Source organism: Eucyclogobius newberryi, unplaced genomic scaffold (genome assembly GCF_026437365.1).
Source record: "Eucyclogobius newberryi isolate DKJ021-1_F unplaced genomic scaffold, fEucNew1.0.hap1 SCAF_11, whole genome shotgun sequence".
NCBI classification, from domain to species: Eukaryota; Metazoa; Chordata; class Actinopteri; order Gobiiformes; family Gobiidae; genus Eucyclogobius; species Eucyclogobius newberryi.
The window spans coordinates 8,491,456-8,517,995 of record NW_027315735.1 but is presented as its reverse complement, the minus strand read 5'-3'; the positions used below and the strand labels follow the sequence as shown (position 1 = coordinate 8,517,995).

At 45.1% G+C, this 26,540-nt stretch overlaps 1 protein-coding gene across 3 annotated transcripts in view; it reads left to right on the top strand.

Moving 5' to 3' along the window:
* Positions 1-22,809: 22,809 nt before the first annotated feature.
* Positions 22,810-26,540, top strand: part of setd7 (SET domain containing 7, histone lysine methyltransferase) — a 42,934-nt gene continuing 39,203 nt past the window's right edge. For all 3 annotated transcript variants that reach the window (XM_072435404.1, XM_072435396.1, XM_072435389.1), the window contains exon 1: positions 22,810-22,875. In XM_072435404.1, coding sequence (XP_072291505.1) covers positions 22,836-22,875 — 40 coding nt within the window. In that variant the 5' untranslated portion in view covers positions 22,810-22,835. The remainder of the gene's footprint in view (positions 22,876-26,540) is intronic.

Here is a 26,540-nt window from a genome sequence, read left to right as displayed (position 1 = left end):
CTGGAAAAAGGTGGCTTGCCCTCTCCAGGTGGGTGGGGTGTCCTTGCCCCAAGTGGAGGAGTTCAAGTATCTCGGGGTCTTGTTCACGAGTGAGGGAAGGATGGAGCGTGAGATCGACAGGCGGATCGGTGCAGTGGCTGCAGTGATGCAGTCGCTGCATCGGACCGTTGTGGTAAAGAGGGAGCTGAGCCGAAAGGCAAAGCTCTCTATTTACCGGTCGGTCTACGTTCCTACCCTCACCTATGGTCATGAGCTTTGGGTAGTGACCGAAAGAACAAGATCGCGGATACAAGCGGTCGAAATGAGTTTCCTCCGCCGTGTGGCTGGGCGCTCCCTTAGAGATAAGGTGAGGAGCTCGGCCACACGGGGGAACTCGGAGTAGAGCCGCTGCTCCTCCACGTCGAGAGGAGCCAGCTGAGGTGGCTCGGGCATCTGTTCCGGATGCCTCCTGGGCGCCTCCCTCGGGAGGTGTTTCAGGCATGTCCCACCGGGAAGAGGCCCCGGGGAAGACCCAGGACACGCTGGAGAGACTATGTCTCTCGGCTGGCCTGGGAACGCCTCGGGATCCCCCCGGAGGAGTTGGAGGAAGTGTCTGGGGAGATGGAAGTCTGGGAGTCCCTGCTCAGACTGCTGCCCCCGCGACCCGGCCCCGGATAAGCGGCAGAAAATGGATGGATGGATGGATGGAAAAGTGCAGCGTGCAAAAGTATTCAACCACTCCGAATCAATACTTTTAGGAACCGCAATTATAGCTGCAATTCTCTTGGGGTATGTCTACCTACAGACTCAAACTTTTTGCCCATCCTTCTTGGAAAAACAATTTTAGCTCAGTCAGATTTGATGAGTGTGAACAGCAGTCTTCAGATCTCGCCACAAATTCTCAATTGGATTTGGGTCTGGACTTTGAGCCTTTGGGCCTTGCTTTTAGACAAAAAAAGTTAAATGTTAGTCTCATCAGACAGAGCACCTTCTTCTACATGTTTGTTGTGTCCCCCACATGGATTCAGGCACGCTGCAAACGGGACTTCTTATGGCTGCATGACTGATAGCTGTCCTGTGGACGGATTTCCCCCACCTGAGCTGTGAATCTGTGCAGCTCCTCCAGAGTTACCAGGGGCCTCTTGGTTGCATATCTGATTTGAAGTTTTAGTGGATGGCCATGTCTCGGTAGGTATTGTGCCATACTCTTTTAATTTCCACATGGATTGAAAAGTGCTCCTCGAGAGGTTCAAAGCTTGGGAAATATTTTTAGTTTTTATCCTAACCCGGTTTAAAAGTCTTCACAACTGTATCCCTGTCTGGTGTGTTCCTTGGACTTCATGATGCTGTTTACCCCCAAAATTCTCTTAACAAAATGTAGTTGGAGATGTTAATCGTCAACTGAGGTTCGGGAGCTGGACCACGCCTCAACGTCCTACTCCTCCAGCAACCACGCCTCCACTCTTTAACCACACCTCTAATTACTCAGAAGCCTATTTAAGGCTGTTAGTTGGTCATATTTATTTAAAGTGCTAAACAAATTTAAAATCAAAAACTTAATTCTAAGAAATATTGAGGCTCTCCAACATCAAGAATTAAAATCAATGGTCATTTGACAGGTCCACTGTCTCTGGAAAGGAAGGGCAGGTAGGGCTGTGCCTGGTCTCCCCTCCTATTTGCTTTTTCACTAGCAGGGACCACGCCACAATTAAGTATGAAAGAATATTTATTGATAACGACAATGGAGCTCGGCGATGGAGCTCGGCGATGAAGGTCGGCGATGGGGAGAGACGATGGAGATCGGCGATGGGGAGAGACGATGGAGATCGGCGATGGGGAGAGACGATGGAGATCGACGATGGAGATCGACGATGGAGCTTGACGATGGAGATTGACGATGGAGATCGACGATGGAGATCGACAGATCGACGATGGAGATCGACGATGGAGATCGACGATGGAGATGGACAGTGAAGCGACGATCAAGCCACGATCGAGCTACGATGTAGCGACGATCGCGCACGAGAGTTGGCTGGGTAGAGACTCAGGATGGGGGCTCTGTCTCAGGTGATCAGCCCAGCCGATTCAGAACCCCCCCTCCGTAGATGGTGATGTGATATGGTGAAGATGGTAGAGACATGGGATGGGAGGGTGGGGTCAAGAGAGCAGAGACGACAAGATGAGATGAGTAGGCCTTATAAATAGGGCTTCTGGGTAATTAGGTGTGGTTAGAGAGTGGGGCGTGTTTACTAGTGGAGTATGGGTTGAGGCGTGGTCCCGCTCCTGAACCTCAGTTAGCGATTACATCTCCAACTCCATTTCACTAGCAGGGACCACGCCACAATTAAGTATGAAAGAATATTTATTGATAACGACAATGGAGCTCGGCGATGGAGCTCGGCGATGGGGAGAGACGATGGAGATCGACGATGGAGATCGGCGATGGGGAGAGACGATGGAGATCGACGATGGAGATGGACAGTGAAGCGATGATCGAGCCACGATCGAGCTACGATGTAGCGACGATCGAGCCACGATCGAGCTACGATGTAGCGACGATCGAGCCACGATCGAGCTACGATGTAGCGACGATCGAGCCACGATCGAGCTACGATGTAGCGACGATCGAGCCACGATCGAGCTACGATGTAGCGACGATCGAGCACGAGAGTTGGCTGGGTAGAGACTCAGGATGGGGGCTCTGTCTCAGGTGATCAGCCCAGCCGATTCAGAACCCCCAAAAATGATGTAAAAAATGAAGATGATCCGGATATCGACGGGGAGGCCTGGCTGAAAATTGCGTTAACGGTGGCGCGAGAGAAGAGGAGCTGGATAGTCGAGGTTCTCTGGAGTGTAGCCAGCTGGATAGTCGAGGCTCTCTGGAGTGTAGCCAGATCTAAAAGCGGTCTGTCCGTTACCGAAGACGAAAACAAGTACTGGTGCATTTGAATGCGTTTTAGCATTTGTGGGTCGTCGATAGAATATCTCTTACTGATCTACGAAGACTTGTTGTTGTTGAATGAGTGCCTTCTGACTGGTCGAATCCCCCCCCCAAAAAATTTCCTGAACGATAGTGGGGTATAATTCGAACAGGCGTGGAGGAAACGAGCTGCATTCCCTTGGGTCTTTAGGAGAAGAGTCATCCTAGTGCGGAGTCCTATGGTCACCTGAACGGAACGGGAAGCGGATCCTTGGTCTGGATTTAGGAGCTTGTCCTGTAGGATGATGAGTGCGCGGAGCGGTTTTCAATGCCTCGAGATGCACGATGGGTTGAGGTGCGTGCCGAGATATGCCTCTTCTGAGAAAGAAGGAATGTGAGATGATTGAGCACCCCGGTGCCCGGTGACTGCTCCGGGGAGAGACGGCGTCCCTGTGTCCGCTGGGACCCTGGTGAGGATGTGGAAGAGGCGTCGAATGGATGAATGGGTGATTGAGGGAGGGATGGGAGGGATGAGAGGTTTGAGGAGGGATGGGAGGGGTGGGAGTGGGCGTGAGGCTGCTGCCGCGCGGCCACTGCCGAGTGTGAGTGGCCGAGTGTGAGTGGCCGAGTGTGAGTGGCCGAGTGTGAGTGGCCGAGTGTGAGTGGCCGAGTGTGAGTGGCCGAGTGTGTGTGGCCGAATGGCCGAGGCGAGCTTGCCCGGGGGAGAAAGAGATGAGACCTGGCATCCCGGTGCCGGGGGGAAAAAGTGTGAGAGCTGGCAACCCGGTGCCAGTTGGGGGAGGAGAAGGGGGCTTTGGCATCTCGGTGCCCGGGGGAGAAAGAGATGAGACCTGGCATCCCGGTGCCGGGGGGAAAAAAGTGTGAGAGCTGGCAACCCGGTGCCAGTTGGGGGAGGAGAAGGGGGCTTTGGCATCTCGGTGCCCGGGGGAGAAAGAGATGAGACCTGGCATCCCGGTGCCGGGGGGAAAAAAGTGTGAGAGCTGGCAACCCGGTGCCAGTTGGGGGAGGAGAAGGGGGCTTTGGCATCTCGGTGCCCGGGGGTGGGGTGGGGTGGGGTGGAGGGAAGGAAGGAGGAGACATGGCATCCCGGTGCCGGGGGGAAGGGGGATGGGGGGAAAGAAAGTTGACCTGGCATCCCGGTGCCGCTTTAGGCCGGGGTGGTTGAGGGAGGGGATGAGTGATAGGAGGGATGAGTGGTTGAGAGAGGGAGCCGGCGTGTGGCTGCTGCCGTGGCTGCTGCCGCCGTGGAGAGCTGCCTGCGGGGCTTAGTGAGGGTGGCTGTCGTTGTAGCTGTAAGCTGTGAGCGGTCGCTGTGAGTTGAGCCGTGAGCAGTCGCTGTGGGTTGAGCTGTGAGTTGAGCTGTGAGCTGTCGCTGTGAGTTGAGCTGTGAGCGGTCGCTGTGAGTTGAGCTGTGAGGTGTCGCTGTGAGCTGTGAGTTGAGCTGTCGAGCTGTCACTGTGAGTTGAGCTGTGAGCTGTCGAGCTGTGTGCTGTCGCTGTGAGTTGAGCTGTGAGCTGTCGAGCTGTGAGCTGTCGCTGTGAGTTGAGCTGCGAGCTGTCGAGCTGTCACTGTGAGTTGGGCTGCGAGCTGTCGCTGTGAGTTGAGCTGTGAGCTGAGCTGTCGAGCTGTCGCTATGAGCTGAGCTGTCGAGCTGTTGCTGCGAGTTGAGCTGTCGAGCTGTCGCTGTGAGTTGAGCTGTGAGCTGTCGAGCTGTGAGACGTTGCTGTGAGTTGGGCTGCGAGCTGAGCTGTCGAGCTGTCGCTGTGAGTTGAGCTGTCGAGCTGTGAGCTGTCGCTGTGAGTTGAGCGGTGAGCTGTCGAGCTGTGAGCTGTCGCTGTGAGTTGAGCTGTGAGCTGTCGAGCTGTGAGCTATCGTTGTGAGTTGAGCTGTGAGCTGTGAGGTGTCGCTGTGAGTTGGGCTGCGAGCTGTCGCTGTGAGTTGAGCTGTCACTGTGAGCTGAGCTGTCGCTGTGAGTTGAGCTGTGAGCTGTCACTGTGAGCTGAGCTGTCGAGCTGTCGCTGTGAGTTGAGCTGTCGAGCTGTCGCTGTGAGCTGAGCTGTCGAGCTGTCGCTGTGAGTTGAGCTGTCGCTGTGAGTTGAGCTGTGAGCTGAGCTGTCGCTGTGAGTTGAGCTGTCGCTGTGAGCTGAGCTGTCGAGCTGTCGCTGTGAGTTGAGCTGTCGCTGTGAGTTGAGCTGTGAGCTGAGCTGTCGAGATGTCGCAGTGAGTTGAGCTGTGAGCTGTCGCGCTGTGAGCTGTCGCTGTGAGTTGAGCTGTCGAGCTGTCGCGGTGAGTTGAGCTGCGAGCTGTCGCTGTGAGTTGAGCTGCGAGCTGTCCAGCTGTCGCTGTGAGTTGAGCTGCGAGCTGTCGCTGTGAGTTGAGCTGCGAGCTGTCGAGCTGTCGCTGTGAGCTGGGCTGCGAGCTGTCGCTGAGAGTTGAGCTGAGCTGTCGAGCTGTCGCTGTGAGTTGAGCTGTTGCTGTGAGCTGTAACCGAGTAGCTGTGCGTTGTAACCGAGTAGCTGTGCGTTATAACCGAGTAACTGAGTTGTAACCGAGTAACTGTGAGTTGTAACCGAGTAACTGTGAGTTGTAACGGAGTAACTGTGCGTTGTAACCGAGTAACTGAATTGAAGGTGTGACTTGTAGATGTAGTGATTGAATGGCAGTAGAATGGCAGTAGAATGTGGCAGTAATAGTGGAGAGATAGAGAAATACGTGTGGAGGGAGTCGAGTGCAGCTGGCTCCCACCACCAGGGGGAGCTGAGAGGTCGAGCTGCGGCCGTGGGCTGATGGTGACGTCGTCAGCTGCGTGCTGGAACCAGGAAGTGCGGACGCTGGCGAAAGTTTAGTTTTTTTTAATATCCTCGAAGGTCTGGAACATGGTCTGGAACGAAGTCCCCCTTTGACTTCGGACCGGTGCGGGCTGGGCACGCGCGCGCACGGGAACGCTTGCGAGGCGGTGCACGGAACTTGCGGGGCGCGAGGCGCCGGAGCTCGCGGTATATGGGGGCGCACCTGATGAGCTGAAGCCAAGAAGTAATAGGCGGATCCGTTGGGTCCCGTTGCTGGAGTAGAGGTCGATGTGCGTGTGGACGTCTTGGAGGTAGGGTCCGCGGGAGAGCACGTGCAGAGGAAGTGGTGTTGGAGGCATGGATCACGCCCACCGAGAGTGTGCGCCGCGGAGAGCGGACCTGCGTTGGCGGGTCCTCTGGATAAAGTACGACTGGAGACACGACCGACTGAAGTTCGACTGGGACCAGGTCAGAATCTGATGATTTGATCGAGCGAACGCACTGCTGACGTTCTCTCTGTTGAGAGAGCTGAGACGACAAGATATGCTGTGAATAGGCCTTATAAATAGGGCTTCTGGGTAATTAGAGGTGTGGTTAGAGAGTGGGGCGTGTTTACTAGTGGAGTATGGGTTGAGGCGTGGTCCCGCTCCTGAACCTCAGTTAGCGATTACATCTCCAACTCCATGTATTTGGAACCATTGGCCCAATTTATTAGACAATCAAAAACAACAATAATAATAGACGGAATATTTAGGTGTGGTACTCCATAGAGACTTATCAACAGTTCTGGAAATAATTTTACCAATATTTGTGTTACTATACTATAAAAAAAGAACAGTCTGTCATTTGGGGGAGATGGAGAACCCTTGGGTGAAATCTGGTGTTAAAATTTTTAATTGGCTGGCTTTCATACCTAACGGCACAGATACAAGATTTAAGGTCTGGACAACAAAATGTGGCAGTATGGCCTGCGGGCAGACCATGCCACTTCCTATTGGCTAATCATTAGGGCCGTTGGCCAATAAAATGTTGTTCAGTTTGGGTGTTGCTCCACGTACCTCCGCTCTCCAGGTAGTAGTTGTCCCTTTTGCTAATGCGATTCGATCGTGTAGTTTTACACATAAAATGGTTTGTGTGGTTTTGTGCCGTGGCCTGTCACCTGGCGCCGCTTTGTTAACGCTCCGATGTGATCTCTGCTGACTCGGGATTGTTGTGGTCTCGCTGTCATGGCCCCACAACGCGTGGTCCCGGGCAGCTAACGTGGTACGTCCTGTGCGTGATATACCGGTAGCCTAGTGTTCAGGTTAGCGTTAACCAGGTCTCTTTTCAGATGTAACCTAAACTCTCTGGAGCGGCGGTGTGCGCTGGAGCCGTTGCCTTGCCCTCTGTTGATATGGATGTCTGTGCCCTGTGTTGTCCAGATCCACTGGACTCTTAAAAGACTATACATCCACGCATAAAGAACTGATACGAACTGTGTTGTTACCTAAGCCTGTGTTAAAGTATTTATTAAATTAATAGCCTGTTAAATAAATTACATGTGAAACTGGAATCTGCCTCTGTATAATCAAGAACGAATCTGTGTGTCCTTTTAGTTAGTTTTCCGGGTGTAAGCCCGGTGGCGTTGTTGGTTTTATTTTCTTTATTTTTATTTAATTTAAATTAGTTTAAAACATTTATAGTACCACCCGAATGCCACATTTTGGCGTACGCTGGCAGGATCTTTGATTTTAAAAATACAGAGGCAAGGTTTCCAGTGTATATTGTTGGTGGTCCTATCCCAGTGAGCTAAATACCCTGACTAGAGTGTTTGTACATGTGTTGGTCTAAACCTGCATTGATCGTCAGTGTTCTGTTTTTCTTTTGTTTTCAATGTGTACATTTGCATGCATTTTCATGTTTGGTTTGTTTTTTTGCTTTAGTTTAATGTACATTTTGTTTTCAATAGCCAAAACATGTTGGTCATTTGACATGGTTGCTTTATCTGACACTTGTGGAATACTTGAGCTAAGGTTTATAGTATAGCTGTGGAGCTCAAAATTGGTAACCGGTGTAATTTTATTTGTGTCGTGTTTAAGGGCAAGGCAACGGAGCAGTGGTCGTGGACTGTGGGAGTTAGTGGGAGTGTGTGGGTCACAGCAGCTTTGTCCAAGCGGCAAGGGCTGTGCCTGGCGGCCTCCAGTGGGTGGCTCATACCCCCCCAGCAGTGGTATGTGAGATGAGATGAAGGATGCCTCGCTTACTGTCGGCAACAAGCCAGCTACTGTTACAGTTTTGTCAGAGGGGAAGAGCCTGAGCACAGCTTTAGCAAGTATGGGGCAAAGTAAATTTTTTAGGGTGTGTAACGTTCAACCACTGGGGGTCTTAAGGACATTTCATCTAGCTCCAGGAGTGAGTAGAGGATGAAGAGGCGGCTAGGAAGCTGTACCAGTTGGGGTGGATGTCTTTGTGAAGTGTTTAGGGCTGTGCAACCGTTGCCTTGAGGGAGGTAGCTCACTGCGCCCAAATGTCACCCAGGTCTGTGTGATCTGATTGAACCGGCCATGTCATTTCAGGTGCTGGCTGAGTAAAGTTGCCGTCAAGGCCCCTCATCTGTGTTGAGAGTGTAAGATGAGGTAGCTGTAGCTTACAGCTTAGGCGGTTGGAGAATCCGACTTGCGTCATTTTAAATGGTTTTAACCTTGCAGAGGTGTATTTGACAACCCTGTTCCCGTTCGGTTAGTTTAATGGTTATAGTTGACCTATGTGTACGAATTTGTGTGTGTGTGAGGCCTAAATATCGTCGGGACGCCGATAAAATGTTGGGGGGATAGATGTGGCAGTATGGCCTGCGGGCAGACCATGCCACTTCCTATTGGCTAATCATTAGGGCCGTTGGCCAATAAAATGTTGTTCAGTTTTGTCATTTATCCTCTGAACTACGCACTTCCTGGGTCTGGGTGTTGCTCCACGTACCTCCGCTCTCCAGGTAGTAGTTGTCCCTTTTGCTAATGCGATTTGATCGTGTAGTTTTACTCATAAAATGGTTTCTGTGGTTTAGTGCCGTGGCCTGTCACCTGGCGCCGCTTTGTTAACGCTCCGATGTGATCTCTGCTGACTCGGGATTGTTGTGGTCTCGCTGTCATGGCCCCACAACGCGTGGTCCCGGGCAGCTAACGTGGTACGTCCTGAGCGTGATATACCGGTAGCCTAGTGTTCAGGTTAGCGTTAACCAGGTCTCTTTTCAGATGTAACCTAAACTCTCTGGAGCGGCGGTGTGCGCTGGAGGCGTTGCCTTGCCCTCTGTTGATATGGATGTCTGTGCCCTGTGTGGTCCAGATCCACTGGACTCCTAAAAGACTATACATCCACGCATAAAGAACTGATACAAACTGTGTTAAAGTATTTATTAAATTAATAGCCTGTTAAATAAATTACATGTGAAACTGGAATCTGCCTCTGTATAATCAAAAACGAATCTGTGTGTCCTTTTAGTTAGTTTTCCGGGTGTAAGCCCGGTGGCGTTGTTGGTTTTATTTTTATTTAATGTAAATTAGTTTAAAACATTTATAGTACCACCCGAATGCCACAAAAAGGTATAAAGATTTTTTTTACCAGATTGTATGGGAGAATCATCTGAAGAGCTTTGATGAGTTCAAAGTTCTTTGGCTGGGAGAAACAGGACTTTATAATCCCATGTCAAAGTGCCCATTACTCACAGGGAATTGCAGGCTGTTGGAGAGGATGTGGCAGCCACGAGGCAAACCATTATCATGTGTTTTAGGACTGTCCTATTGTTCACAAGTATTGGACTTGACAATTTATGACATCATCATCCCAATGGATTTCAGAACTCTTAATTTGGGTTTCAGGACTCCTTGCCTGACGAAGGCCTAGTTGCCGAAACGTTGCCTCTTCACCTGCGGGATTTTCCCCTCTGCTTTCAGGACTCCTACCATGGACACAACCAGCAGCTATCTCTGGTACATCTTCCAAGCAGCCGCAAAAAATGCCATCAAAAATGTATGACACAAAGGGCACTGACGATCAAGGACTGGACTATGATTATAATGGACATACGAAAAATGAAAAAAATTAGGATTCTCCAGACCATGCTTTTATTTTTATTTTTTTTATTTGATGGATGTTTGCTGCTTTTATTTTGTGTCTGTGTAGCAGGACGTCTACTGTCCACCTGTATGTTGTGACTGAGGTGAGGGTGCCCTATAAAAGGAGTGTCTGTTACGTTGCCCGACCTCTCACTCTGACGTCAAACAAAGATGGCCGCTTGCAGAGCCGCAGACTGGGCAGCCGACTGTCGGACAGTGGCAAACTAATAGTGCCACCTTCAGCGTAAGGCGTGGTGGCTTCAAAGTAGTTTAGCTCACTTTTTAGTGAGTTGAAACAACAAATTTAATTTATGCAATATAATTTATGCAATATGGTGTAGTGGGAGGTAACCCGTCCGTGTTCTATGCCCGGGGTGTCGGCTTGTTGCGTCGCTCTGATCCTTAACTCGAGAGCCAAACATGCCTTTCATCAACGGTAAGCAATCTTAATACAGCAGTCAGTCCTAAATTATATTTTAAACTAGAGCTTATATCGAGTTGTTTGTGCAGTTTTGGGTCCTTCCGGGAAGCCGGCCTCGGTGGCGTCTCCACTCGCTCTTCGGGCATTAGGGTAACAGCATACGGGCCTCCTCTTCCTCCATCTACGAGTTTTATTCGATAAAACTGTCTGGTCCTTAACTCGGGGGTCAAACATGCCTTTCATCAGCGGTAAGCAATTTTAATACAGCAGTCAATCCTGTATTTTAAACTAGAGCTTATATCGAGTTGTTTGGGGTCCTTCCGGGAAGCCGGCCTCGGTGGAGTCTCCACTCGCTCTGTGGGCATTAGGGTAGCAGCATACGGGTTTAGTTTGTTTTTTGGGTAAAAAATTTAGTTGGGTAATGTAGGTCTGCAGTTGTATGACACAGCACAGGAAAGGGTTACATTAAAATTTTGGGTGGTCCATGTAGATGAAAGGATGACATAGAGAGTACACATTGAGAAAGTGGTAGATCAGGGGTGCTCAGTACGTCAATCGCGTATTGGGCACAATACGCGTATTTGGGCGTATTCGAAGCGCGGCGGAAAGCACAGAAGTGCGTGCTGTGTAACGCAGAGGAAGGAGAGAGGAAGTTCTGGTTAAGCTCAACCTTCAATCATTAGCGTAGTTGTGGTCAATATATCTTATTTTCAAAATACTCAGCTGTATTAAATGGTCTAGTTAAATAGCAGATTTTCTCTCTCCTTTTTATATTGCACATTTGTATATGATAAACAATATTAGGCTTTTAATGAAAGCCTACATTGTGTTTCTATAGCCTAATTATGGTAAAACAAAAATAAAAACCTGTTTAATCCTGAAAATTAAAATAATATTCTATAGGTAGATCTTCAGGCTTTGTCGAATATAAAAGTAACTCGTGAGCCGAAAATGTGTGGGCACCCCTGTGGTAGATAAATGGTCTAAAGTAACCAATGCATTGTCTTTCTGGCAGTAACTGGGGAGCCGAAAAAGCCACTCCGGTAATGATCTATGGAGCAATGGTCCGGTCATCTCATTTACAGTAGTATTGTTTATGGGAATGCAGCTAAAACAAATCTAGCCAAGTTGGATGTTATTCAGGCTAAAGCCCTTCGAGTGTGCTGACGTGCATTCTGGACCATTTCAGTGCCAGCCCTCCTGGTTGAAATGGGAAAGATGTGCCTTAAAAAAAAGGCGGTTAAAATTAGCTCTTCAGTTTGTGGAAAAGTCACAAAGACAAGTGGGGGTCATTAGGAGGTTGTTGAAAGATTCATGGAAGTCAGGAGGTAAAAGTGGGAGGACATTTCTTTTTGATATGAGAGATGAGGTACGTACCAGAGCAAAGGGGCACAACGGTCATCAGTTCCTACTTGGATGCTCCCTCAAGCAGAAGTGGACTTAAAAATAAGGGCAGAATGTGTTCTGTTGACATCATGAGAGAAACTGTGGAGACTAATTTGGAAAATGATCTGCTGGTCTATATACTGATAGGTCTGTTCACCCCAATAGTTGTCCCTGACTCAGGGCAGGCACATCCCAGATGGAATAGGGGTATTTATAATGAACATGTTGCCAATTATTTGGGCTATAAAGTGGATGGAAGAAGTGAAGCCAGAAAAAGTTGTCATCTGCTCTGACTCCGATGCATCTCTGGCAAGGCCAGATGTGTTTGAGGCTCTGCTTTAATTGCACAGGATGGAAAGGGGACACTCATAACACAACTGGGGACACAACCTCAGAGCAAAATAAAGTAGCAATAATGCAAGTAATGAGAAATAACAAGGGAAATCTCAGCCAGGAACTACCAAAGTACAGACAGTTTATTAAAGTCCCAACCAGAGAGCTGTTCTCCCTGTAGACAAACTGCTGCACCTTCAGCCATGACTCCCTAAAGCTAATCAAGTTTGCGGACGACACCACCCTCATCGGGCTCATCTCGGACGGGGATGAGTCTGTCTACAGGAGGGAGGTGAACCGGCAAACTGAGACTGAAGCGTATTGTGCACTCTGCTGAGAAGGTGATCAGCTGCGAACTTCCATCTCTGCAGGACCTGTACGTCTCCAGGACCCTGGGACGTGCAGGTCGGATTACAGCCGACCCTTCTCACCCTGGACACGGACTATTTGAGCCACTCCCCTCAGGCAAGAGGCTAGACCAGAACCTCCCGCAACAAGAACAGTTTATTTCCCTCTGCCGTTGGACTCATGAACACTTCTTAACACCTGCCACTTTAACTATAATTCAATCACTCACTGCACTGTTCACTTTCTGCACTACATATGTATATCTTACACAGTGTTGTGCACTTTGGTGAACGTGAACTGAACGAACGGTATTACTGCTGAAGAACGATAATGTGAACGCGTTCTTTCTGGTGTCTGTGAACGGCACCTTCGTTCTTTTTATTTTCGTTCAATAAAGTGTCAGATTTCTAGACTTCCAGGCGAAAAACACACCGTTAAGTTGCCCAAAAAGAGCCTATGTCTGGCAAGTGTGAGACTCCGAAGTTGTAGAGGCCGATAGATCGCGGAGACAGACAGATTCCGCGTGTCGCACCACACTGCGCATGCGCATCAAAACAAAACGCAGCATTGACGCGACCGCAACGTGTAGTTAACAGAACAGCAGGAGTTGCCCTGCTACGACCATTTACGTGAGTTTTATGATAAGGTCGGTCAGAATGGGAGCAATCTAACATTTCTGTGCAAACTTTGCCCTGCAAGTTTTCCCTCATGTTTTTGAGAATATACTGTGGGGTTGAAAGCTGCAACTGCTACTAGTGTGGGCTGAATGGACAGCAACAAATGAGGGAAGGCTGTCCCTTCAATGTGAATGTAAATCCTGGTTTTGTAAGGATTCAAAATTGGATATGAAAATGAAATCCGACACATATTTTCAGCATTAAACTAATACAATAATTGCTGCCTGTGGTTGTATATGGGCTGTGGAAATAATTTAGAACAATTATTGCATAATATTTGGAGCTGTGAACTTAGTTCCAAATTTTGAATTATGAACTGTGAACTGAACTAGTTCATTTTAAAATGTGTGAACTATGAACTGAACTAGTTCATGTAGAAAGTGAACTTTCCCAACACTGATCTTACAACTGTAAAAAAAGAATAAAAATAAAGGCTTAATATGTACACACATTTAATGTGTGTACATATTAAGCCTTTATTTCTATTCTATTATTGTTATTGTTTTTATCTGATGGCATATTGTTATGACTTATTCATTGTTTTATTGTTTTGTGTTGGATCAAATCACCAAGACAACTTCCTATGTTTTTGAATTTTGTTCATTGAGAATGGCAATAAACCTATTCTGATTCTGATGGTACCGTTCGATTAAACATAAATAAAGTTACGGCATACCAAGTCAAACATAAACATTCGGGCGTATAAAACTGCACCTTCTTGATGAAGGAGCTGATGGTGGGCTCCCACTTGAGGTCCTGGGTGATGGTTGTGCCAAGGAAGTGGAAGGAGTCTACGGTGGTGATGGGGGAGTCTGTCATGGTGAGGGAGGGCTGGGGGGCAGAGACTTTCCTGAAGTTCACGATCATCTCCACTGTCTTCTGGGCATTGAACTCCTGGTTGTTACCACTGCACTAGGACACCAGCCGGTCCACCTTCCTCCTGTAGACAAATTCATCCCCGTCCAAGATGAGCCCGATGAGAGTGGTGGTTTTACGGAGTCGTGGCTGGAGGTGCAGCAGTTTGTGTACAGGGAGAAGAGCAGAGGAGAAAGTACACAGCCCTGTTGAGATTTCATCAGCAAAGCAGGTAATTTTATGTTCTGTCCCATCAATTGAAACTTGTTTCAGATTGTCTAATATATTGGGCCAATGGTTCCAAGTACAAGGCAAACAACAGAGGGGCCCAAGCACAACCTTACCTCATCCCTCTTTCCAAGGTCAAGTGACCGTTCATTTTGATTCTTGATGTTGGAAGACCGTAGAGGGCCCCAATAGTTTTATTATTAAATCATCTATTTTAAGTTTATTTAGCACTTTAAATAGATAGGGCAAGCTAACAAAGTCAAAAGCAGCGTCCTCTATTATTATTACGGCTTTGTTTTGTTGTTTCTATATGTGTATATGGTTCCTTATGTGTAAAGATCCTCCTATGTTAGCTTGTGTTTGATCGTTAATAAACCTGCGAGTATTTGTTCCATTCTTTTGGAAATTATTGAAGTGTATATACGATAGTCCACATTCAGAATTGAGATTGGTCTATATGAGGTACAGTCAAGTCGGTCCTTCCCCTCTTTAGGTATTAAAGATATGAGGGCTTCTTTCTAACTCAGAGGGTTCTGAGCTTTTCCAAGGGTACAGTTAAAAGTTGATAAAAGCAAAGTGGTAAGTGTGTGTTTTTGAGCTTTATACCATTTTGATTGCACTTTGAATTTTAGTTATTCTTATTTCGGCACCTAATGTTTTGTTTTGTTCTTTGGTCATAGCAGGTAAATTGAGAGTGTCCAAAAAATATTGTATTTCTTCTTCTTTGCTTCCGGATATTTTGATGAAAAGTTAATTAAATAAAAAAAAGATTTCAAAGGCTGATTATATTTGGTCGTTGAAATTATGTTATTCGTGTATTTCAAAATGTTTTCTCTCTGATTGTTGTTTTCTATGCTTCCAGGCCAGTCATTTTGTGAAATTTGAACTGCTTTCATTAGGGTTGTGTTCAAAAAATAGATACGGCGATATATCGTCACGGACTCAGTATCGATATTATATATATATATATATTTTTTTTAACTGTTTAAATGGCGTCTTTTTTTTCCAATAAAAAAAAAAAATGGTGGAATAGTACTTTTGATCTACTGTTTGTGCTGCGCTCCTCTCGGTACAGGTGAGAAGGCGCTGTGGACCTGATCAGAAGCTGATCTGTGCAGAAGACGCTGCTGCTGCATGTTCAGACCAGGGAATTGTTTGGCAAGAAACATGTAATACTTTACTAGAATGTGTTCCTTATATTTCTATTTGGATCAGTTGGTTGGATGTATGAAGTTATTGAAGCATAATGGATTTATAAATGGTGCTTTAGTTTGTTCTGTAAATTGTTTAATTTTTTCTGCCTTTGTTTCTTTTTGGCCTAAGCCATAGCAATTACCCTGATCCTCAAAACTGCCTTTGCTGCATCCTAGAGGATGTGTGGAGAAACTTCACCATTGTCATTTTCCTCTATGCAGGTCTCAATGTCCTTTGTCATCATTTCTACAAATATTGGGTCATGGAGTAAACTGGTATTAAATCTCCAAAGTGTTTTTCTTTTGTTTCTGTTCCAGAATTATAGTGATGTAAATAGGAGCATGATCACTTAAATCTATTGTACCTATATAGGTCTGTCTCTGTAATTTTGGACCTATCTTTGTTGAAAATCAAAAAATAGTCTATTCTAGTATAGATAATATGTGGGTTGGAAAAATGTGTATATTGGCGGGCAGTAGGATTCATCTCTCCAGATATCCATCAGCCCTACATCATGTATTAATTTACTAAATGTGTTATTTATAGATTTACCAGTACTTTGTGAGCTTGAGAAGTTCAATGTTGTCTGAACATTTAAATTCCAGTCACCGCCACTGATCAGAATGGTTTGCAAGCAGATCCACAACTTCAGTATAGAAAGTGAGCTGCCTGGTGGAGCATATACATTCATCAAAGTAAACACATTTCCATTAATAGTTCCTTTAACCAGTACAAACCTGCCATCTTTATCTTTGTGTTCAAAACACTATTCACAGGCGATTCTACTTGAGATTAATATGGTCACTCACCTCTTATATTTGCCCCTGTATGAAGAATAGTAAAGTCTGTTGTATGCAAATGTTGTACATTTGTGATGTTCTAAGTCATTTAAATGTGTTTCTTGTTGGCATATAATATCAATTTTCTCTTTTTTCATCTTTGTCAGCATCTTTTAGAGCTGGGTTGAAATAATCGATTTTCCGATTTTTAATCGATTCGACCGATTATCGATTCGTACGTCCAAAGATCGATTTAAATTATTATTATTATTTTTTTTTTTTTTAATTTAATTATTTTTTTTTTTAAATTTAAATTCTTTTCTACATTTCCCTCAGTGAACTTCAATCTACCTTCAAGAAAGATAATTCAGGACTCCTGGATTATCTTTCTTGAAGGTAGATTGACCCTTAACCTTTTCATCAGTCTTCCAGCCATCAGTAACTACCAATACTTGTAAGATTTGCTGTTTAATATTGATATAATACTAGTTTTAATATGTTGCTTCTCTACACAGTCATGAAGTGAAGGAAACGGTTCAAATAAATTTTTCATTTTTTCTAACATTAACCCCCGGGTCGAATCGAAATCGGATCGAATCGAAAAAAAAAAACGATTTTGAAACGTAAAAATCGGAATCGAATCGATTCTTGAAATTTGAATCGAAACCCAGCTCTAGTATCTTTGATCTTTAAATTAGACCCAATATTATAATAATTTCAGTATTTTTTTAAGATTAAAATATACTTCTCATAACTTTTCAGATGACATTGTGTCAAACTGAAATCATTTTTGCACATTTACAACAAAACAACATGCACATTTACTATTATAATACTAATAATAGTAAATAAAAAAATTAAATAAAAAACAGACGGAAAATAATTAAGATAAACAAAAAATTTTATCAACTTCTAAACTACTTTAGCGCTCCTAGGGCCTCACCTCTGCAATCTTTCACGCTGGCATTGCGGCTCGCTCATGTAAAGGTATAATGCGTCATGTTAGCTTTATTTTACCTATGCTTCTGTCATGTTAATACAAGTAAATGGTCACATATTTATATATATATAGCGCTTTTCTACCGTCAAGGTACTCAAAGCACTTTACATCAAGGAACCAGTCACCCATTCACTCACACACCGGTATTCGCAGATACCAGAGGCGAGTCAGGTTAAGTGCCTTGCCCAAGGGCACAACGGCAGTATTCACAGCTACAATCGCACCGCCAACCTGCGGGCCAGTGGATCTGACCACGCTTCCTGAGCGGGTGTCGAACCGCCGACCTTCGGAACAGAAGACGAGCACTCTTATTGTAGCTCCTGCGTGTATCTAGTGGCTCAATAAGCCCCACTGTCAGTCACCTTGTTGGCCACGTTTGGTTGGTTCCACTGTCATATGCCCGGGCTGACCGATGTAAAGCCTGTAGATTGAGTCGTGGTCCTTGGAGCAGCTGTGTGGAGCTACTTCCCTGGGGATAAACTGCTGTCTTGTCTTCTTCAACTTTGTTTTACTTTTATAAATGTCTAGCTTATGTGACCTGGTATGGCGGGCTCTGTGAGGGTGAATGTGAGCTGACCTCTACTGAACTGTGAATATAAATTGTGTTCAATACATTTTAACCAGACAAACTTAAAAGAACAAAGTAACAGAACCTTTATAATTAAATAACATTTAAACTGAACCAAGTGACTCTGTCTGTCAATAACGAACCAGCGTGTCCTTTACTTGTTTAATTTTGGTCCTGAACCTATCCCAAGTGGTGTTATTGGTGCTGTTAATATATAATAATATATAAGCTAAACAATGGATATAAGCTAAACAGTGGATAAAAGCGTGATACTGTACATGGTCATTAAATTATATTTTCCACAGAGTTTTTTCGTAGGACTGTTGTCTGAAGGCTGGACTACAATACTGCACAACAATTTTATTTTTTATATCCAATATCCACAAACAACTCACAATAGTACTATTCAACAGAAATCTATTGTTTCTAAACTCCTAACCATTGCCAAGAAAACTATCCTTATGGAACTGTAAAACCTTCAATAACATACACATTAACCACTGGAGAAAATCTTCTCACTGACTTCATTACATTGGAATATACATCTCCCCCTATAATTACTCATCTAAAACCGACCTCTCCCACCCAACGCTTTCTGACTTTTTACAACTCTGATTCCCTTCTCTTCTTCCTCCATGAGGTGAGGATGTGGTCTGCTGAGAGCGAGGAGGCTCTGAGGGACTGCTTCAGCACCACTGTCTGGACTGAGCTTTATGACCCACATGGGGAGGACATCAACACCATCACAGAGTGCATCACGGACTACATCAACTTCTGTTTTGAGAACATTGTTCCCTCCCGGACGGTGCAGTGTTTTCCAAACAACAAGCCATGGATTAACCGTGAACTGAAGGCTCTGCTGAAGGAGAAGAAGAGAGCCTTCAGGTCAGGGAACAAGGAGGAGCTGAAGACTGTGCAGAAGGAGCTGAGGAGGAAGATCAGGCAGGCTGAGGCCGGCTACAAGAGGAGGATGGAGGAGCAGCTGCAGCAAAAGAACATTCAGGGAGTGTGGAGGAGCCTGAAAACCATCTCGGGCTTCAAAATCCCCCCTGCCCAGACAGAGGGGGATCTACAGTGGGTGAATGATTTAAATGCTCACTTCTTGAGGTTTGATCGGTCACCCGCCCCTCCCCCTGCACAGCTGCATGCTCCCTCTTCCACAGCTGGACAATGCCCTGCATCTGTTCCTCTTCGCTTATCTGCCCCGGACCATCAGCTCCCCACTTCGCCTGGACTCACCCATCCCCCCAGCACACGGTCCCCCTGCCAACCACTGACTGTCACAGCAGCACAGGTGAGGAGTGAGCTGAAGAGGATTAAAGTGAGGAAGGCAGCAGGACCTGATGGCATCAGCCCCAGGCTCCTTAAGTCCTGCGCAGATGAACTGTGTGGAGTTATGGAGCATGTCTTCAACATGAGCCTGAAGCTGAGGGTGGTACCACAGGTCTGGAAGACCTCCTGTCTGGTACCTGTGCCTAAGACACCGCGCCCCAAAGACCTCAACAGCTTCAGGCCAGTGGCTCTCACGTCCCACCTGATGAAGACACTGGAGCGGCTGGTCCTGGACCACCTCCGCTCCACCGTGAGCTCAGCCATGGACCCGCTGCAGTTTGCATATCGGTCTGGCATCGGAGTGGAGGACGCCGTCATCTCCCTGCTGCACCGCTCCCTCTCTCACCTGGAAAAGCCTGGCAGCTCTGTGAGGATCCTGTTCTTCGATCTCTCCAGTGCCTTCAACACCATCCAGCCGCTGCTCCTGAGGGACAAGCTGGAGACGGCTGGTGTGGAGTATGACCTGGCAGAGTGGATCCTGGACTACCTCACAGACCGACCCCAGTTTGTGAGAGCCCGGAACTGTGTGTCTGACACTCGGACCTGCAGTGTGGGGGCGCCCCAGGGCACTGTCCTCGCGCCCTTTCTCTTCACCCTTTACACTGCAGACTTCAGACATGACACGGACAGCTGTGTCCTACAGAAGTTCTCTGACGACTCTGCCGTCATCGGACTCATCACGGACGACGATGACGCGGAGTACAGAGGACTGGCGCAGGACTTTGTGGACTGGTGTCGGCGGAACCACCTCCTCATCAACGCGGGGAAGACCAAGGAGATGGTGGTGGATTTCCGCAGACGCCACCCCACTGCCCCCTCACCAGTGAACATCCAGGGACGGGACATTGAGAGAGTGGACTCATACAAGTACCTGGGTGTTCATCTGAACCACAAACTGGACTGGACTCATAACACAGACGCACTGTACAGAAAGAGCCAGAGTCGGCTCTACCTCCTGAGGAGACTCAGGTCTTTTGGAGTGACAGGGCCACTCCTGAAGACCTTCTACGACTCTGTGGTGGCATCGGCCCTCCTGTACGGTGTGGCCTGCTGGAGCAGCAGCATCACAGAGAGGGAGAGGAGGAAGCTGGACAGAGTCATCAAGAAGTCCAGCTCCGTCCTGGGCTGTGCTCTGGACTCGGTGCAGGAGGTGGGGGACAGGAGGGTCCTGGCTAGATTCACATCTATGCTGGACCATGAGTGTCACCCCCTGCAGGACACTCTGTCCGCTCTGGAGAGCAGCTTCAGTGAGAGACTGATCCACCCTCGATGTGCGAAGGAAAGGTTCCGTAGGTCTTTCCTTCCTGCTGCTGTCAGACTTTATAACAAAAACTGTTAGTACTGAACACTCGCAATACTGACCTAACCTAATACTGATGTGCAATTCTGTCATATATGCAATTGCTGTTGGAATTCATGTGCAATTCATGTAAAATTCATGTGCAATCTATGTGCTGTCGTGACACATATTCATGTGCAATTACTGTCGTGATCACATGCAATGGTATTTATGTATTTATTTATTTATTTGTCTATGGGAGTTTTTTATTTATTTATAGGAGATCTTCTACTGAAAGTGTTTTTCAGACTTCCTATAAGTGATCTGTTCTTCTGTATCTACCTCTGTATCTACCTGCGTTGCACCAATGAAATTTCCCCATGTGGGACAATAAAGGAATATCTTATCTTATCTTATCATCTTCCACTCTTCACACATTTCAATCATCTACCAACTTTATCAATTTGTCTGTGAGCCAACTCCTACACAATCACACAACCACCACCCTGCCACACAAACATGTTATTAACACATACATGTATTGTTGTTGTTGTTGTTGTTATTATCATCATCATTATCATTGTTGCTGCTGTTAGTACTATTATCATTATTATTATTTATATCACTTGCTATATCCTGAAAAATATTAACACCCTCCATCATTTCTTGTGTTTTTAATGCACCACAGTGTAGTAGGGGAAATGTGCACATACCAAAACATACTCAGGCTGGCAGGACCGACGAGAGGTGGTTTCAGCATCTCATGCAGTACCATGGGAACATCTGGAAAAAGGAACATGAGAAACTAGAGAAATACCAAGGCCTCAGAGAGGAGCTGTAGAAGGCCTGAAGCGTGAAGGTATAGGTGGTGCCCGCAGGGATCGGAGCACTTGGGGCAGTGACCCCCAAACTGGAGGAATGGCTTGAGCATTTCCCAGGAAAAACATCAGACATGTCGGTCCAGAAAAGTGCAGTGCTAGGAACAGCAAAGATACTGAAGAACCCTCAAGCTCCCAGGACCCGAGATTGAAGGGGGATAAATTGAGACCGGCCGCGGAGGGTGAGGAAGAGTTTTTAAAAAATATATAATTTATGTGTGAGTGTGTGTGTATTAATTTAAAAAATGCTTTGTGTAGTGGTAGTAAATGATTGCTATTTTAACAATATGACTACATCTACATGTACAACAATATATGGTAGCGTTGTGATGATGGTAATAATAATATAACACATTTTTACACTGTTTGAATGAATGCACACACACACACACACACACACACACAAACACAAACACACCCATGTGTTGTGTTTTCTCTGTTTATCTGTTGTCTCTCTATTTGTCTAATGTCTGTGTTGTTGTCTGTCTGTTGCTGTTTTTGTTCTTGTTATAAATGCGTCACAATTGTTAAGGTTTTGTATTTGTAAATAGAGAGAAAAAAATCTATTGTTTCACTGATGTTTTAGTTCACTGAACTAAAACATTCTTGCTCTGTCACACAAAAACAGGACTAAAGCAGGACTAAATAAAGGCCAACCCAGTGTCAATCTACAACCAGTCTTGAACTAGTGCAGATCATTTCAATTCAATTTATTTTTGTAACGCCCAAAATCACAACAACAGTTGCCTCTGAGGGCGAAAAATAGAGGCAAAAAACAGTTGCCTCTGAGGGCGAAAAAAATCATAGCATCAGACCTAGAACTAGACCTCATCCTGAACCAAGACTAAACCTAATGTAGGTCACATCAGGCTTAAATAACATGTTGAACAGGACTAGACAACAGAATTTGAACCAGGACTTAAGGTCTTAAACATAAATGGGATTACAACATCTGATTCTGTTGGAAACAAACTCATTTTAATATGCAATATGGTTCGGCCCATGGCCTATTTTACCATAATAGGTCAGACCATATTACTTGGTGGCCTGGATTTGGCCTGTGCGCTGCAAACTGAATTGGGAGGAAAAAAAAAGTTCTTATAATAACTGTTAATATTTGTCATCAGGTATGTAATTTTCCCTTTAATCCAATATGGAACAATAATATTCAATTAATCAGAATGTTTGCTGATATGAGATATATAGCATAAATCATTGTCTGTTGTCAATTAAAGTATGTTTAAGGTGCTCTTTTGGGTTCATTCTCATTTGTAAATCTAACTCTGAAAGAGTCAGTGCCTCACTAGCACTGAACCTCACTGCACTGGGGGAGACAATACACCCTGGGGAAACAACAGGAAAGAGCTAGTTCTGAAAACACTCTGTATTAGCATCGGACCTCTTCTTGATTGGTAAACATAATAGCGGCCTGCCAGTGTGAAAAGAAAAAACTGTCCCCTATGTTTTAATAGAGAGTAACAGGTTCACAGTCCAGAGAGGATAGCTTTTTTCCCCCACCGCTTTGATCTTGGATTTAAATGGTCAGTGAAGACTTTGCTTGGCCCATATTTCCATCAGTAGGAGGAGTACAGAGCACTGATAGAATTTATAACGCAGACATGATATTTTCGATACTGCGCTCTCGTAAAGTGTAATAGCGCACTATCACCAGTGGAAGGCAGCAATGTTTGGCGCGCAGTCTTCAGTAAACACACAATAATAATGCGAAGAAGAAGGTACACTCTAGTCCTAGCAGCAACATGGATAGCGATGAAGAGTCGCTGGAGGAGAACGTGGAAGGTACTGTGACTTCAGCGACATTGTCAACTGTGGAACCATGTTAGGAAGCTTCGGAGCTTTTCCCGCTTGTGCGGTTTGAGCTGCAGCTAAGCACATTTGTGAGTTTGTAAAGTGCAGGGCCGGCTCGGAGCAAGAGCAGCGGACTGGATTTGAGATCGATCCGCTTGACATGCGCACGGGTGGAGAGGCATCTGGCTACAGACCATCACCAGGAGAACACTCACGTGATTTACCTTCATCCACATGTCCCTCACAGAAAACAAAAAGTAGACTAAACAATATAAAACACTTATACTGGAGTTTAATCAAGACCTATCATCATTGTTCATGTAAAAGTGTTTTCACATTGTTAAATGACAACTATTATAGATTTTTGTACAGTGTATGTACAGTAGGTAGGTACATTAGAAAAAAATGTCAAAAGGGTCAGATTTACAATAGATTTACAGTCAGAAAAGTCATGGTAAGGTTTTAAGAGTGTCAAAATGAGGCACACATTTCAGCCAAAAAGCTGTGTAGTCAGTCAGTGTTACTGGATTCATGCATCTAACCACATAATATTATTTTCTGATATGTCAAAAAGTGATTGAAAGGGTTTCATTAAATGTTGATATTCCAAGTTATTAATTGTATTAATTAAGGAGATAACAGAGTCTTATATCTGAATTTTCTGGACATGTGTTTTCAATACCTGTATAATTTCATATAGTTAGGGCAAGCAACAAGCATTTTGAATGATGCCATGCAAATATTTATGACCCGATGGCCTACGTGGACCTCCCGGGTAGCATGCCTCGACTATACATGCAATAGTGGGGCCGCTAAAAAAACATATTTGGCTTTAATACATTTTCATGAGAGGTTTGTTGCATTAGATCACACATTTCACCCCTGGAGAGTCAGACAGACATAGTAAGCTTTATTACGTGAGTTATTTGACGATCAGACCCCTTCGGAAGACATCGCGATCATGGGCACTCCATAATCTAATTGTTTTAGATGTCTCCCCCCAGGGCCTGGAGACTTGTGGTGGATATGGTGAGGGTAGAGGATGATTAGGTGCGTTGGTTGAGCTGGAGGGGCAGGCAGCCCTGGCGTAGCAGTGGACGTAAATGGAGTTCGGTCTTCCAGGCTGAATTTACGCAGGCTTCATTTTCTGTAGTTTATGGTTCATTAAAATAAATAAATAATTGGGGTGACATATGATCTTACCTGTATATTTTCAGAATTTCCGTGAAGTACATTTTCAAAACTTTCTCCTACTTATATGTTGCCGTCAATCATCATAAGAAGGTCACGTGGGCGTGACTTAGATGGTGATTTACAGTTGTAGCACAATTTCGATGGATGGTATTGGTTTGTGTCACGAGAGGAGCAATTTCTGTAAAAGTTGTCAAACGCAGTCCCGTGGAAGACGGTCACAGGCGGGCCTGCAGCACTGAATTGGCAGTTTGCCTCTAGCGGATTCTGACATACCTAAAGTAGGCTATTGTTGTATTTTTGTAACAGTACAACATTTTAAAATAATTAACATTAAACAATCCCAAACCCTTTTCCTAACCTTAACAGTAATAGCTTGTGTCTGATCTTAACCAGGGTCTACTGCAACGCACACGGACAAAGTACATCTACAGTTGTTATCATTCCATGATATTTACATAATTAAGTTTCTTGTTCCGAAAACATGTTTCTAACTATGTATTTGAAGTGCATCGCTCAGATTAAGTAACCTTGCTTGGTTTACCCAATGTTTTGGTTGTCGAGTGGATAGTGCGTATGTTGTCCGATATCAAGTACAGTCAACTGCTGTGCTGTGAGTTTGAAACCATCTCCAAGAAATGATTATTTTTCTTTTTTTCCATTTCCTTAATTAACCCCTAATAAACAGAAGAGTAAATTAATGCAAAAATAAACGGGGACCTGTGGATGAAGGTAAAGTGAGGGTCCTTCTGGTGAAGGTCTGCAGTAGGGATGTCATGACATACTGTTCCGATTATTCACGATTATTGAGACTGTGACCAAACAACAGTGAAATCTTGAATTTGCTTTCATTCCTGTGGTCTAATATGTTACTATTCCTCAAGTTTGTGAGCAGTGAAATTGAATTTTCTGAAAGACAAAATAAAGTTAAATGTGACAACAGCCAGATGAAAAAAAGTTATTTATATTTAGGTCTTGTTTTTAGGCTGTATATTGAACGTAAAAGACATATTTTTTTTCTAAATTGAAATGGTTATTTTTTTGGTTCTCACAATTCTATTGTGTCCTGAATAATCACAATCATCTATTAACCTAATAATCTTGACATCTCTAGTCTGCAGCCAGGCGTGGACTCCGCATTATCTCCAGGATTAAAATTTCGACCACTCTCAGTGACATCACATTCTTTGTGTACTGCGTGGCAAAAAGCTATCAATTAAACAGCTGTTTTGCTCGTTTAGAGCTGTGGACTCATTTTTAGCCAAATTTTCCTGATTTTCTGTCATGCTTAATTGGTCCCAGTCATCTCTACTTGAAAACCATCGCAGCTGCGTCAGTCTCATAGTGTGGAGCTGTTACAACTGGACTTGCATCTGAATTCCGAAGTGTCACGGTCTCGCTGCTTCACGGATTTGCATCAAGCCTTGTGTTCTGCATTCTGATTGGCTAAACAGTCTCTCCGCGTCTTCACTGCCTTGCCAAATTGGAGTTTGCGAGGCCGGTGAGAGCGGCGCGTGTGAGCTGCGGGAGAGGCCGGTGAGAGCGTGGCGCGTGAGCTGCGGGAAAAGCCGGTGAGAGCGGCGCGCGTGAGCTTCAATGTTTTATGGAGTATTTCATTGTATAATAACTGTGAAAAAATAAAGGTTTCTACTTCACGGATTTCGCCTTTTGCGGGTTCTTTTGGGAATGTAACCCCCGCGATAAACGAGGGTTCACTGTGATGCGAAAAATCCAGACACAAAGTATTTTTACACTTACTCCCCGGAGATTTAGGGTTGTCTTGATTTATTGTTCTCTTGATTGCACCTTGTAGTTCAGCTTCTTATTTTTTTTAATTCGTTTTTTATTGAAAGATTTAAATGATTGAATTTGGTCTAGTTTGGTTAAGATTGCATTACACTGATTGTCTCGTATTTGAAAAATTGCTTATTGTTTTCAGGTTAGTTTCCAGGCTAATAATTTTTCGAAAATTTTGATCCACTCTCAATAATGCCCTTAACTATTTCCTATGAGGTCAGGTCATTCATTTCTCCTCTTATTTGTTTAATTTCCTGTAGCACTTGAGGATTCCCCTTCCTGGCATGTTTTACCTCAATCAGTTTTAGTTTTTCTTGCAGATCATTTAGCTTTGTCTCCCTTTGTTTCTTTTTGGCCAAAGTAAGGGCTACAATTTTCTCTCTTAAAACTACTTTAGATAACCTGATGCTCCTGGCAATTGTAGGTCCAAATAACCCTGATGATCTTGACTATGAGGCTGCCTGTGTCCAATAGATGAAGGCCAAGAAGAGTTGATTTATCCAAGTTCAGCATGATACTTTCATTGGCTAAAACTGTACACATTTTCATGATTGTGTTATTGTTGTATTATATACCGCCTATTGGTAATACATTTAAATGACTATGCGTTTTTGTTTATATTTATTATTATTTTATATTATATTTTTGTTTGTATTTATCATTTCCAT